Below are 15,004 nucleotides of genomic sequence, written 5' to 3' on the forward strand. Positions count from 1 at the left end.
AAAGACAGCGAATACGAAAATCCATGGACATGCAATTATACAAGTGAATAAGATTTGCATAAAAGCATTGTTTATGTCAAGGTTTCCTTCATATATGCAAGAATTGAAAAATCCTAAAGTCCGGAACAAAAGAATTAGGACGCAGTCATTCAAATAGCTCAGCGACACAATTGGGGCTCAGCCGTAGGCCAAAAATTGGAATTTTAAATAACCCCTGGAGCCAACGCCTAGCCTCAGCTTGCAATAACTTTACTCCGCCACATAACTAGAAGCCTCAGAATTCACTGGAACTCGATCCACAAAACAGACCAGAGACACACTGTCCATAGATAATAGTGCCGTAAGTCTTCAGCAATACCTAAACATGCTCGCTCCTAAGATGGCAGTTATGCATCAGACCTTGCGTAATCCGGCCTATCTTCTTTTGGCCTAGACTCTTTCTGCCCCAACTCTTGCAGCCAAAGACTGTCTCTACCTGCTCTCATGAACCACCTCTCTAACTTCCTGCAGCCAGTGATCGAGGTTAGGTTAGGTCCTTTTTATTTTGTCTTTCAGTAGTGAAAATTTTCATTGTGTGTACTGTGTAGGTTAGGTCATAAGTGGTTAGGCCTAAAGAGTTTGGACCAGATGCAGTATGACCATATACTTAACTTGGCATGCTTAAGTTGTGGTTGTGGACCTCCGGCGTTATGGTTTTAACCCGTTGACTTCATAGGTTGTTACGCCCTCTAGCAAGCTTATTCATGGAATGGAATATAATTTAAATGTGAAGTTGTGCAAAACTTGCCTCCGGCATACGCCCCCCAAACCATCACGCCCCCTGTTCATCGTAAAAGCGCAATACAGAGACAGAATGGTTGGCAAATGGCAGATTGGAACGGAAACTCCTATCGCAATTTTGATAGTCAGGATGTAGAAGTTACATGGCTTCATTTTGGCGTACACTGATGCGCCCCAAACTTATTTAGCTCATGCTCATTCTGTTTTAAATTGGTCTTCAAACCTTAGAATTTGTTCCGCCCTTCATAACATGCACTAAAATTTGAATTCATTCGTTATTTATTTCATCCGAATGTGAATGCATAGAACCCTTAGTTTAGTAAAATAAAATTTCTCGTCGAAAAATATTACGAATCTATTGTAGATGTTGATGGTAAGAAAACTTTTTAATTTGTCTTACTTCAATATTTCGTTTCGTTTGAAAGTATCTCCAGTGAGTTGAAGATATTATTTCTGACGTATTTTGCGAATGTTAACTTTCATGTTTTACAGGTGAAAAATGTCAATCGGTTCTTTCCTTAGATATCGGAATGCGCCTGCCCGGAGCAGTGTTCCCATGTTTATTAATACAGTTGTGCGCGTTGCACATAAGCGCACGTCGGAATGACGTCCCGTAACATCTACTTTCTACATCTATGAACTGAGGGCTGAAACTTTCTTTCAAACATGCTACTTTTAAGCCTTTTCACTCAGCTGTGTGCTTTCACGCTGAAATAGTCTCACTAGCAGTCTTTTAATGTTTCGTGTTATTCCTGTCTCATTCAATTTTTTTTGTCCGGCTAGCTCTTTTAGTCAATCAGATTTATGGTATTCTTATCTTTTTTTATCATCTTGCTCGCCACCAATAGTCCCATCCACGGCCCCACCTTGCCCGGCCACCTTCGACTGGGTTGCGGACGTCGGTTGTGTGCATGTGGTTGAGACCGCAGTGACGTACGACGTCGCTCAGAACTCGTGCCCTGGAGACTCCCAGCTCGTCACTCTCTACGCCGACAATTTCTTCAAGCTCGCTAACTACATCAGACAAAATTCGTATCTGCCATGTAAGGGATAATCTTCTATAATAATATGCCATTAAACAACTAAGAAACGTAAAAGGAAGTTGTTTTGCTACACGTGCAATTAAGGGGAGCGTCTGGGATAAAATTTTGATTTTTGGCTTTTCCGGTTTTTAGTCTCATCATAAAGCTGACATTCTGCTCTTTCCAACTGTACCAAAATCATCTCTGTACGTTGATTTATGCGTTCACGACAGCTTGCAAAAGGGGGGGGGGGTCGGGGGAGTTCTTTCACATTTTAGGTGGGCGATAATTCCCGGTAGCATGCATAAATAGCTAGTCCACATACGATGTGCTTCAGTAACTCGCCTGCAGTTGTACGGGAGGGGTTGCGTGTCGTCGCTCCCACCATCCTTGACTGGAATCAAGCTGCAGTAACGTTTAATTTTGTATCCTTGCTACATTGAGTGTCTATTCCGATGCGCGCGGGACTTAGTCGCGCTCTCCTGAACATTCACACCTATTGTCACTGCAAACCTATCTACTCATAGAGTTTTGAAGTTACAGCAATGAGACAAATACCATTCGATTTGAAAAGAAAAGATCTACAAACTGATAGTGGGCTTTTTCCAAGTTCGCTATAGTTCGGAATTTATTTTGCAAAAAGCGGGGGAAAATGGAGGTAAAATCGACTAAATTTCGGACAAATGTTCCCACACCCACAAAAATGAGAAATTCGAAAAACCCCACCATTACTTAGTAGATATGGTCTTTACGCATCGAATGATATGTGTTTCGATGTTGTAGCTTAAAAATCCTAGGAGGAGACAGGTTTTCTAAAGTACCTCTTTTTTGCCGTTTTCTAAGAATTTCACGTTTTCTTTCAATTTTTTCGAAATATTGACTTGAACAAAACCTGCGTTATTTTAGGGTTTACACATGTGTACCAAATTTCAAATCGATCCGTCCGTAAATAACCGAGATAAAATTTACCCCAGACGCTCCCCTTATTTAAGCTCAATTGTTTTCATTACTCGGGACTGAAATATTTCTTCACGTTTCCACTAAACTGAATTCGAATGAATACTAGTTGAAAGTTTAGTACTTGGAAAGTACGTATAGTCGTAAGTCTAGTATCTAAATAAGTACGTCTAGTCGAGGACTAGTTCTCTATGAAATGCTTATGGAATATAGTAGCTTTTCCATTTTGAGCATTCAATAGCACTCGTAGAAAACTTTCTGTGCATTGAACTGTAGAATCCTTTCCATGCATGCAATTCTTAAACCCTTTCAAGCACCCAATTGTAGTACTCTTCTTATGATCTAATTCTTTCATGCTAGCTAAGCGAACCGACAATGTGTACTACCACGTGGGGGTTCACCGCTACAACTTCAGATGGATTTGGCGCACCGGCCAAGTCATGTTCGGCCAGAAAGGCTCGGAAGTGTGGTCATCAGGCGACCCCGGGGACAACTCGAACTGTGCAGTCATTATCATGTCTACGTGGATCAAGATTAGCCTGGTAGACGTGGGGTGTTCCTCTACTGGATGGTACGTGTGTGCACTGCAGTGATGACGCGCACAGTGGTCAGGTACATTGGGCTAGCAATGCGTTGTACCTAAGAAGGTATCAGCTGATTCGGTGCTGCAGTACAACAGCAGGTACAATAAATCGTTAACGAGAGCAGTAGCAGCACCCAAATGGTGCATATAATAATGCTCCTGTAGTTAGAACAATTGTACAGTAATTTCGGGAACGACTCGGATAACGATATTGTTGTACTGGTAGGCACGACACTGCAACCGCAATACTGCACTGTTGTGACTGCAGTAGTCACAACAGTGCAGTGAAAGATGGCATTGCTAAATAAAGAGGGAAAAAAATAAACAGTTTCAACGTGTAGAGTACAAAATTTTCTTTCGAAAAAATTGAACCACGGTATAAAAAATATCTTTCGCGGCATGGAGATCAGAAATTATATGATATAATATGGGCAAAACTCTTGAGGCGATGAGATTGTTCTGAGTATAAAGAGATTTCTGCCGTACTACATCAGTCATTGCCGCTGCAGGAGGACAAAGCCAGGCCTGGTCCAATATATGTGGCAGTAATGCCTGATACAACGGTGCTCTAACGACAGGTGCACTGTTACATTAACTGCAGATAAGAGTAGTAGTAATGTCGGGTAACATGATGCAGCAGATGAAGATGCAATTGTACTGTCATGGCAGATTCCGCAGAGCAAGACCAAAACATACAGTGATGTCGATTACGTTGAAGCGGTAACTTGTAAGGCAGATTACGAATATCGTATGAAAGGTTCTATGTTTTACGTTACGAGCATGATGGTAGGAGAAACTCAGCGAGATAGATAACGTATCCAGTTAAAAATAAAGAATACTGACAAATGGAAATTGACAGTAACGGAAATTATCGAGAAACAGGAAGTTCTGGTAACGAGTGAAGGAAATGACATAGTGGTGCTGAAATAACACGTACTATGAGACTGAGAGATGGATAACAATGTCAGATATAAGGTGGGGGAATGTCAGATACAGTGAATTTGTTAGCTCATGGCTTCTTGGTTCAATAAATTATATCATTTTCTTTGAAGTATTAATTGCAGGGAGGCAATAGATGAAGGTAGGATTCATGGAACTACTAGGATTCTTCCTGACTTAAATCGACACCACGTGCACAATTACAGCCTGACGCAAAAGGTTAGCCCCACCCCTTTAAAACATCATAACACATCGAGTTTTGCCAGTTTTAACGTGCAAATGGTGGCAAACGATTTGTCTTGCGCTCTGCAATCTATAGCAGGTAAAATTTGGTGAAGAAGTTAATTACTTGCGGAAAAATCAAGCGGTTCGTGTTTTTGCACCGACGCAGAAGGTTAGCCCCACTTTGCAAGTTTGGCGCTCTTTCGGACAGGACGCAGCGTAGACTCGCTGCAAAGGGTGCGTTCATAGCGTAGTAGTTGTGCACGGATCTTATGCTCACCTAGGCAAGAAATGGGCGCGGGAAAGCTTCTAACCGAGTTTCAGAAAGATGCCATTCAAGCACTGATGGCGCTACCTGAGGGCGAGGGCCCTAGCCTGCGTCAAATGGAGGCACAAGTGGGGTGTAGCCGCAAAGCCATCTCCAACTATCTCAAGGACCCCGTGAACTACGGAAAGCGGCACTCCAAAGGCCGCCCACTAACCTTTTGCGTCGGTGCAAAAACATGTGTTTTTCATTTTCTCCGTTACTAATTACATTTTCACTACAGTCTATTGTATTTTGATTACTGAGACCAAGACGATTCGTTTGCCACCATTTGCACAATAAAACTCGCAAAACTCGATGTGTTATGATGTTTTAAATGGGTGGGGCTAACCCTTTGCGTCGGGCTGTAGTAGAGGGTTAAAAAATATCAGCCACAGGACTGTACGAGGAACCCGCAGACTTCGGGTTCCGGTTCCAGCGACAGTAAACTCGGGGTTTACGGTCCGGTGCCATGCAGACTTTGGGCTGATATTTCGGTGACAGCAGACTTTGGATTAACTTACTTGAGAAAGCAGACTCTTGGTTACGATCCGGTGACAGCAGGCTTTGGGTTGAACTTACATTCAGGTTACAAAGTTCAGACATTGTAGGGATTTGATTGCTAGCAATGTCCTTGTCCCAGGCCGAGTAGTTGCGATCACTACAACTTTTATATCCTAACCGCTTGCTCTAATTAACATGCTACTGGCCTCGCGTGTAGCTGTATTAGGATATACCGGTGTTTACAGCGTGTATGCACAAGACCAGCAGGTTGATAATAATATATTTGGCTTCATTTGCCGCAACTACTGGCCACGTGTACGAAGGCCTTTTTTCATGAGTGTTGTCTTATATTCAGAGTAGAAATAGTTACTCTGGGTAGACTTTTCAGCATTAGTGTGTTTGCATCATAAGTTTTTCAAATTATATCATCTGCCTCTCACTGTACTGCAATCTACGAGACATGAAAGTTTTCATTTTTATTATATATCTACCGATGTTTTACTATTTTTGTTAGATAGAAGTAGTGAGCACTATTTAACGCGGTTAAATTTTATATTACAAAATTAATTGGTATCCAGTAGGATTAATTGTATGTTTTTGACGTCGCTGCCAGGAAGGCAACTACGGCGAGAAATCTCAGAACATTTCTGTAAAATTGTACAAATAAAAATTCACTTCAAACTTGTTTCTTCCTATTTAAGTACTGACGATAATTACGCAAAAATGTAATGAAAATAAGTTATACATTGAATGAAAAAGGGCGTCTTCTTAGCGGAACTCAACTGATTAGAATCGGATACATGAAATTACGGTGGAAGAGGATTACAAATTATATGTTATGAATGCCCCGGTTGCTGTGGAATAGGCGACGAAACTGGAAATAGCATCGTAAAGAATTAGGCATATTTTCGAATATTTGTTGTTTTGTGTTGAGGTCCAGCACAAGTTACTTGCAATTCGAGTTATCGAGTAACCTATAGTTCAGTTAATTTTTTTAGTGTAATACCTGGTCAATTGTCTATTGCTCAATGTAACTGTTAGTCTAGTCTCAGGAAATCCTATAGCAGCCTTGCAGCGTCACTTCAATTATACCTCTTAAATTGACTATTTTTAGCTCATAGCACGAGAAGCCTCATTGATAGGCATAAAAGAAAGAATCACTTGAACCAATATGCTAATAATTTTATTAATTTACTTCTAGAATTTGTTTGATTCGATGAGATAGATTTCGAGAATCCATATCCCGTGCTTCATTGAAGCCTGTCTGTAAAAATTACGCACATATAAGCGAGAACGGCCTTCGATCATGTTGAGCGTCACAAGTCATCTCAAGAAGTTTCCGATTTTAAGATTGGGCCGAGCCTACGCTTTCACCTATTCTTGATATCGCATAATTTCCATGGTCAGGTGGAGCTCACACCCACAATTTACTGCTCTGGTATTGCTACTCCTAACCAATAGACTTTCTCACTCGTGTTGACCAAAAATTTTTTGTCTGTCTAACGTTGTGCCCCACATACGGCCTCCGCCATTATTGTGGCCCATTTCTCCTCATACAAAACTGAGTCCTCTTAACTACAACGTTTTTTTTTTTTAAATTTAATCATCAATTACATATTACTCTTATATTCTCGAACACGAATAAATTCTGAGTTACTATTTAAATTTCAAACTAAAACCTTTACTGTTAGATGTAATATAATACTCAAATTATATGTTTTTGTGACCCTTTGAGTGGACCCTTTTAATTATCCCTTATTTATTGGGCTTATTAGGTGTTACAAGACAGGTTATTCACAAGATAGGTGTTTATAAAAAGATGTTGAGAATGAAGGCGATGTGACAGGTTGTGACTGCATGTGATATAATGCGATGATAGACGCGTGTTCGTGCCATTACAGGAAGCCGATTCATATTCATTTTGGTTCATTAACGCAATACGGGATGAATATATTGAAAGGATATTGTTTCTGAAGCGCATTGAAAATGAAAAAAATTACAATGCAAAGTAAATGAATGCATTAGACAATCATTAATGATTTTATTGATGTTGAGAATAATAGCAGCCAAGTGAGACGAGCTTACAGTTTGTTATGTTATATTATATTAATGCTCATTATACTCGTATATAGTACGCTTATGAATAGTAACGCTACAAAACTTTTCCAAGTAAAATAGACCTAAACATCTTATTATCGATCTGTTCCACGCGTCATCGTAGTCGAAGTTTCTTGAGTTCCTAGATACAGGATAAATGACAAACAGATGGACTTCAGCAGTCATTTTTGGACATCAAAAAGTTACATCAATTGCATCGTAAAAATGAAAACAGCTGACGATTTTTCACACAATTTTTTATTGAACGAATGTGCCTCGGTGAGGTCTTAGGTTCCATCAATGCCAGCACTCCTGACCTGGCGCCATGTCCCTGGTGACGTCACGGTGGTGGAGTCGTAGGAGGCTCGTTGCAAATGATGAGACGCCTTTTCTTGTTATGCCTGTGGATAAGCAATTGGAATGACTGCGGCAGTGTGGTGAACCGCAACACCAAAGTAATGTATTAAAACTTAGTTCTTGATGTTTTTCATATTTAAATTTAAGCTACATAAATTTTTGTTGGCTTAGTGACGTACTTAATAAATCTTTAAACTGCGATTTATTCCTTCAATATGCGGAATTTCAAATTCATTGAGATAAAATGCAGAATTAAAATATATTGATATGCATAATTCAAATCCATTGAATAAATATATATTGAATGTTACATACATTCTCGTAATGGAATAAGAAATTAGAAACTAGAATCATATTTCAATGCATTCCCGATAACAGGTTAAAACTCGGTTCTTGAGGTCTCATAGCAAGTATATCCTAGAAAAACAATTAATATTACAATAATGTCTCCATGCCTTCATCATATATAGTGACTCATTTGTGCAAACTCCATTCACTTCATCCATGTGGGTAATTTCTGCGAAACGCGATCTTAAACAGAACAATGCAGCAATTAGAAACAGAGGATAACCCAAGTGCAACTCTTACTGAAGGAGAGCAACTCCTCACCCCTCGCAGCGCGCGTGGTCCCCGCATGGCTGGTTCATTTCCCCCCAAAAGACCCACACTAGCCCCTATATCCTCACCCCTCGCAGCGCGTGGTCCCCGCGTTGTTGGTCCTGATTCCTGCCTCGTGCAGCAGCGTCAGCAGCCGCCGCTCCTCCTCTTCGCTCAGCTCCGGGTAATGCAAGGCGATGTCGGAGTACCTGCACTCACGGAAATAAGTTAAACTTTGTCCAAATAACAACGCATTTTTTTCTTCGTGTTGGTCATCTTGACCCAGTTTGGCCCTGTAAAAAGGTGTATCAACGCTATGTCCTGGCTGTTGGTGCCGTGGGTAGAAAATATATCGTTATATTGGGACAATATGGCACATCCATTTTGCTCAGTGTGATATACCATATAACAGTAATAAACATTAGATGGCAGGTAGAGCAATGCTAGAGAGGCACATGCAAACCACATCAACGGCATCTTTTGCTGACAATGTGACGGCACACATGAAAATTGATCAGGTGTTTTCTCGAAGTATAAGTTACAAAAAAAAAAAGAAATAATAAAAAATCTGGCGAAAAAATTAGAAAATAGAAATCAAGTGAGAAGGAATTCATATAACTCAATCTCGAGTTGCCTTTTACTCTTTTGTTCACGCGCAATCATTAGTTCATTTATCAGGATCATAAATTATTTCGATGAACCGCGGTAAATCAAGTTGAGCGCAGTCACATCATACGAAGAGTTTTTTCATGGCAGTTAGTTTTAAAATAATGCTAAATTATACTATTTTAATAGTAATACTAAATTTCATGGCAGTTGATCGATGATCAGCTACACAACTAACCACTTGCTGGAGGGAGCGTAAGCGAGCACCGTCTGGGCCACGGCCTCCACGCTCCCAGCCGCAGCCCCCAGCACCGTCAGATGGGGAGAAGGAAGATCTGGGAGCGGCACAGCTAGCATTGCGGTGCTCGTCAAGGGCACGTAGATCCCTATGGGGGAATACACTGCTGTTAGGCACCATGCACTCAGAGAAACAAGTAAGACTGTGCCCATTTACTCTTTACTCATGCATATTTAGAGTACTTTTACTTGAGGTTGATTCGCGTCTACAGACTACGAAAACGAGGTGCATTCAAGTTAAAACGCCTTCGATGTTTTTTTTTCTTGATTGGAATTAGATTGGAACATGCCATTTATTTTAAAATGAGCGGGCACACTTTACCAATGCGTGCTACAGATGTCAGCTTTCCACAGCAAGGAAAGCCTCTAGAGGAAGCAACAAGCGCTTGGGTTATTATCGGAACTTCAAATTGGTGACGTTTTCGTTAGTATACGTCCAGCGTGTAATCATTCGTTTTCTGCATTTGTGCGATGAGACATCAATTTAATTTCATCGCCAGATGATTGAGACATGCGGTGATGTTGTCTTGGATGTGTTGAATGTGCTTGCACGGGTGCGGCGATTCAAAAGAAGGTAGCACGTGTCCTCTTCCACGATACAACTCATCTGCGCGTTAGGCTAACTTGACGGAACAGTTTCTACGTGCAAGCAGCTTTGAAGTGGTTCCCAAGAGACCTGACCTGAAGTGGTTCCCAAGAGACCTCAAGAGACCTGAGTAATAGCGAATTTTCGCTGTTACATCTTCATCGCTGTTTTACTGAACATCTAAAAAGCATACGCGGCAAACAATGTAATCTCTAGGAATATTTTCTATCTAGAAATCAGGTAAAATTGAAAAATTTGAACTCGCTTGAATAGTTTGCTTAGATAACGAATAATAATTTCCTGACAAGTAAGCAGAACAAGTTACTGAGTACCTCGGATGTAAACAACTCTTGGAAGGGTTTCTCTCAGTTGCTGTTTCATTACAACAGAAAGAAATTCTCCTTTCGCAAATCACTTGACTATAAATTGTTGCTAATTCTTCCGGGAACTTCCACGGGAAATTTGCTCTCTTGTTGCGGGAAATTACTTCCTCTTGAACCAGAATTTGTTTTCAGGAGGCACGGGACGAGATTTTTCGCTCTTAATTAAATAAGTGGTTATATAATCGTATGTTTCGCTGTAAAAGCAGCCTAAACAATGTTTTATAAATGAACTCATAAAATTTAATTTCAGAGCAGCCGATAATATACTTAGAAGGTAAATATGTAGCATTATTATAATCGAAATGATAGGAATATCGCAAACGTCCAGCAGCAAACACTTACGCAGGTATCGACATTTGCGTGGCAGAGGTCTGAGGTCAAGCGGAGCCTCAAGGCGGATGTGCAGATATTCTGCAGCAGAGGCTATTTGTGCCAGAGCTGTGATGCCAGTAAATGTTCTGATGCAACCTTTGAAGCCCTTGATCCTTGGCCTGTAGGATAATAGTTTAGAGTTACATTTATATCATAAACCAGATAAATTCGAAACTCAAAGTTGAACCTTACTTCGGTGAGGCTCGGAGATGAGCGGAGCGCGGAGCAAGATTTTTCAGAGAATTCTTTAGTAACGAGTTTGTTCTAATCTTCTTCAGATAGTTAGACGCCCAGAGTAACTGATTTGAAATGAAATTTTCAATGCTTTAAACACGAATAAACTAGGATCCATGGTTATTTATTTATAATTTCTATCAATTTCCGTTATTTACACACAATCGTTTCGATTTATCATAGGAAATTTTGCAGCGAACGTCAGTTCTTCTAGTATTCGCACACATTCTTTCCCACCCCAGGACAGGAACTCTGCGCCGGCCCTAGCAGACTTCCATTCACTCTGTAAAGACGCTTTCAGTGATTCGTGGCTAAATCGGTTCCGCTCAATTGCTTCATGAACGATGCATTTTCACATTTATCCACGCAAATTTTATGTCACAATCGTCCGACAGGAATTCATGGAGAATGCGTTGAAGTCTAGCAGCAAAGCCGGTTCGTAAAATCCAGGGCACAAGGTAATCATTTATCCCACCTGCCATATGTACTGTGTACATTATGTTGATTACTTCATTCACAAAAAAACACTCTCAGCTGCGATAGAATTTCCCGGTTACCTCAGGTCTGGGAGATCACATTCTATTCGTGCAATCGACCGCTTAAGGATCAATGAATTAGACATTAAAATCAAATCAATACTTACCCGTATAAATCAATTACTTACTCGCGAGCAAAAAACAATAATCAAGTTTAATATTTCAGAATTTACAGTCCAATTCTGTTTTACAATTTTCAATTTTTTTAAATTACAATGTTCTTGGAGAATCTCTAAAAATTGCTTGATAGTAAAATCTTTTGGTTTTGAAAATTCAGCACAAGAAGCAATCAAGATAAAAAACGATCACGAAGAGTGCATAATAACATCTCCGCAATGGTCAATTATATTATCATTACACGTTGTTCAGACTTCAGAAGTGTAACCGTGCTTTAAATATAATTTAGTTATATGTCTAATTCCAGATAACTGAAAATGAAAGGATAATGAACGAAAATTTTGCCCTCTGTGTAACTACAGGCATAAACAAGATCGGCGTTACGACTCACTTAGAGCCGAGCAGGGACTCAAGAACATCATCGCAAGGTTGGAATCCAGTTTCCCAGTCCAGCAGATTGAGGCGCAAGTCTCCTCTGTGGAGTTGGACAATCTTATGCCACCCGGCCGTCCTCAGGACCTGCGGGGACGCCTCCACCGCCAGGGTGGTGCATGGGGCGTGAGGGAGCATCATTGCCACGCCATCAAGATCACACTCTGCAAATGTTAGTCAAATATTATTTAAAGTTTAAATTGAGTTTTGATTAATAAGCTGGCTAAACAACTTATGTAACATCTTCGCTTCTGGCCAATGAACATGACAAAAATTTTCACTCACTATTCGCTTTATAGGCTAAAAGACGAGATAAAATAACTCAGCCTCACAAACAAGCTCACCGTTTGTCCACAAGCCCACCCAGTTCAACAGTCGGTTTTCAGTTGAAAATACGAAGACAAAATATAATTGCGAGCTCATGAATCTCTCATGAAAGTTATACCTATTTTCACAGTGAAAATAGCGGTGTGTCATCCACCATTTTCCTTTTAATATTAACTTTTTGATAAATTATCTTTCTTTAACTTCAGTTAGGAAGTATGGAGGACGGTTGAGTACTGAAGACATTCATAAAGTCTTCAGCATTCGTAAGCATTTATTTGCCTTGGATATGATATGAATAAGAAGAAGGGTTGAGTACGGAACAGCACAGTGATGCTATCAGACGTTATCTCGATAAAAGAAATAATATACGTTTAAAAATTACTTTTTAAAGACAACACTTCTAAAGAATCCAGTGTTTCCAATGGTACAGATGTACAATGAACTTCTAATTTTATTTTCGAATTTAAAAAAAAATAATTTTTTAATATATAAAATTTTTTTCAAAATTATTTATTCTGTCAATTGATTCATGCATTGCCTCCAACTTCACACAATTGTGCAAAATTTCATATCAATTGGACAGGTAAAAGTGTGTCAAATATCAATCATATGATTTGTAGCTGACAAAATTATTTTTTCAGGTTTTTTAATATTGAAAAAAAAAATTGTATTCATAAAATTATTTATTTTGTCAATTGTTTCATGCATTGTCTCCAACTTTGCAAGTTTGCAAAATTTCGGATCGATAGAATAAGTAGAAGTGTGTTAAATTTCGATTACAAGATTTGTAGCAGACAAACAAACAAACAAACAACAAGAAGTGAAGTTAAAGAGAAGTGTTGTAAAAAAATGTAAAATTTTTCAAAATTATTTATTCTGTCAATTAATACATGCATTGTCTTCAACTTTACGCAAGTGTGTAAAATTTCAGATTGATTGGATAGGTAAAAGTGTGTTAATAATGTTTATATGTTAAATAGCAAACAAATTTTTTTTTACTTTTTTAATATCAGAAATAAAAATTTTTAAATTTTCAAAATTATTTATTCTGTCAATTGAATTATGCATTGTCTCCAACTTTAGACAAGTGTGCAAAATTTCAGATTGATTGGAGATGTAGAAGTGTGTTAAATATTGATTATAAGATTTGTAGCAGACAGACAAACAAACAAATAAACAAGTGAAGTTAAAGAGAAGTGTTGTAAAAAGACCCGGTACATCGTTAACCGACCAAACCTAAACTTACAATGCGAACGAACGGGAACGTTATCTTGCTCCTCTTACCCCATACGACACCGTATACGACTATGAGAAAGATATGTAAGATTTTCTAAACAAAGAGTTACTACACTAAAAATGAATTATTATCTCCCAACACAATGAAGTTGTTTGCTATGCGGACATACGGAGTAAAGATATTTTGGCGAAACAGAACGATGATCAATCGACGTATAAGAGTTTGTTCATGAATTATGCCCTGTAAAAAATGCGAGATGTAAGTTATGTAAGTTGAAAGGGTGATGAAACACTTGGCACAACAAAGAAAATAATAATGGAACATATAAGCAACGACTACACACAGGGGAAATGTAAGTAGAACTCGAACAAGATTGAAACATTTGGTATGAGGAGACGGAATAAATAAGTAATGAGGGGTATCGTGTATTAGAACAAAATAGAGGATTCGGCGCTGAAGAAATAGGCCCATGGCCTGTTGCCGATTCATGTACTTTTCGTGATTTGATTCACAAAAGATCCGGCCTTTGGAACCCGATCTTTCCTTAACTGACGATTGATTGAGATAGCTGCTGGACTTATTGCCTGGTCCGAAAGTTGCATTTAAAAAAAAAAGGCATTTTAAAACTGAACATATGCTCCTGCATAGCTTCATCTAGTCTGTTCTTGAAGGCGTTCATACTCGGAGCGTCAACGATGCTATCAGGGAGGATGTTCAACATGTCGGTGACTCGAAGCGAGAAGAAATGTTGTCGCATGGATGTGTTATTCCTTGATACATGACATATACACAAGTAAAGAAGATATATACTGAAGCATATACCATTTGCAAACGAAACTCACCGCTCTTTATCATGAACTTCCCGTCTTCCTTGAGACTGCATTGTGCAGCTTTGTTGGCAACCGTCACTTCCAGTGGGCGGCACTGAGTCGCGTCCCGCCAGTCTCGGGCTGTGGCCCGCGGTGGGCAGCAGTGCATTGCGTCCCGCCAGTCCCGCGCTGTGGCCCGCGGTTGGCGGTAGTGCATTGCGTCCCGCCAGTCCCGCGCTGTGGCCCCCGCGTCCCGCATCCTGTGTTGTAGTTGTGGCCACTGAGCACTGACGTTACTGCCGTTGTTGGACTGAAGCTTAGCGATGACTTGACTGACGGCTCTCGCAGTCCTGCATGAGAATATTTTTAGCCTGGGTCACATAGGCAATGTTTTTTACTAATATAATTAATACTCTTTGAAATCGTAAGCTCAAGCAGAAATTTATTATTCAATGGACAAAATTTTGCGATCCAAAGATATCATGATCGTTTAAAAACTGACAACGGGATTCTCGGTGTTGTTTGGCGCAGAACAATCATGCAGTGGGGGAAATAAATATTCGTACACTTGAAAAATTGTATTTTAATGTATGTAAGTACACAAACTTAACAGGAAAAGTGATTTAAATTATGTATAGAGGCGCATAGTATTCAAAAATACTATCAAAAGAAATTAAATCTCAATGCAACAAAAAACAATGCAACA

The 15,004-nt window shown here is 39.6% G+C and overlaps 1 protein-coding gene across 1 annotated transcript; it reads right to left on the minus strand.

Annotated features, from left to right (window-relative positions):
- Positions 1-7,684: 7,684 nt before the first annotated feature.
- On the minus strand, positions 7,685-14,648 carry LOC108668652 (the record flags this gene model as incomplete). Its single annotated transcript, XM_018155897.2, has 6 exons — positions 7,685-7,809; positions 8,452-8,571; positions 9,207-9,354; positions 10,577-10,725; positions 11,885-12,089; positions 14,332-14,648. Coding segments are annotated over 6 exons (1,000 nt in total), but the record flags the coding sequence as incomplete, so codon positions are not given.
- Between the last annotated feature and the right edge of the window lie 356 nt (positions 14,649-15,004).

Source organism: Hyalella azteca, unplaced genomic scaffold (genome assembly GCF_000764305.2).
Source record: "Hyalella azteca isolate HAZT.00-mixed unplaced genomic scaffold, Hazt_2.0.2 contig2264, whole genome shotgun sequence".
Taxonomy (NCBI): domain Eukaryota; kingdom Metazoa; phylum Arthropoda; class Malacostraca; order Amphipoda; family Hyalellidae; genus Hyalella; species Hyalella azteca.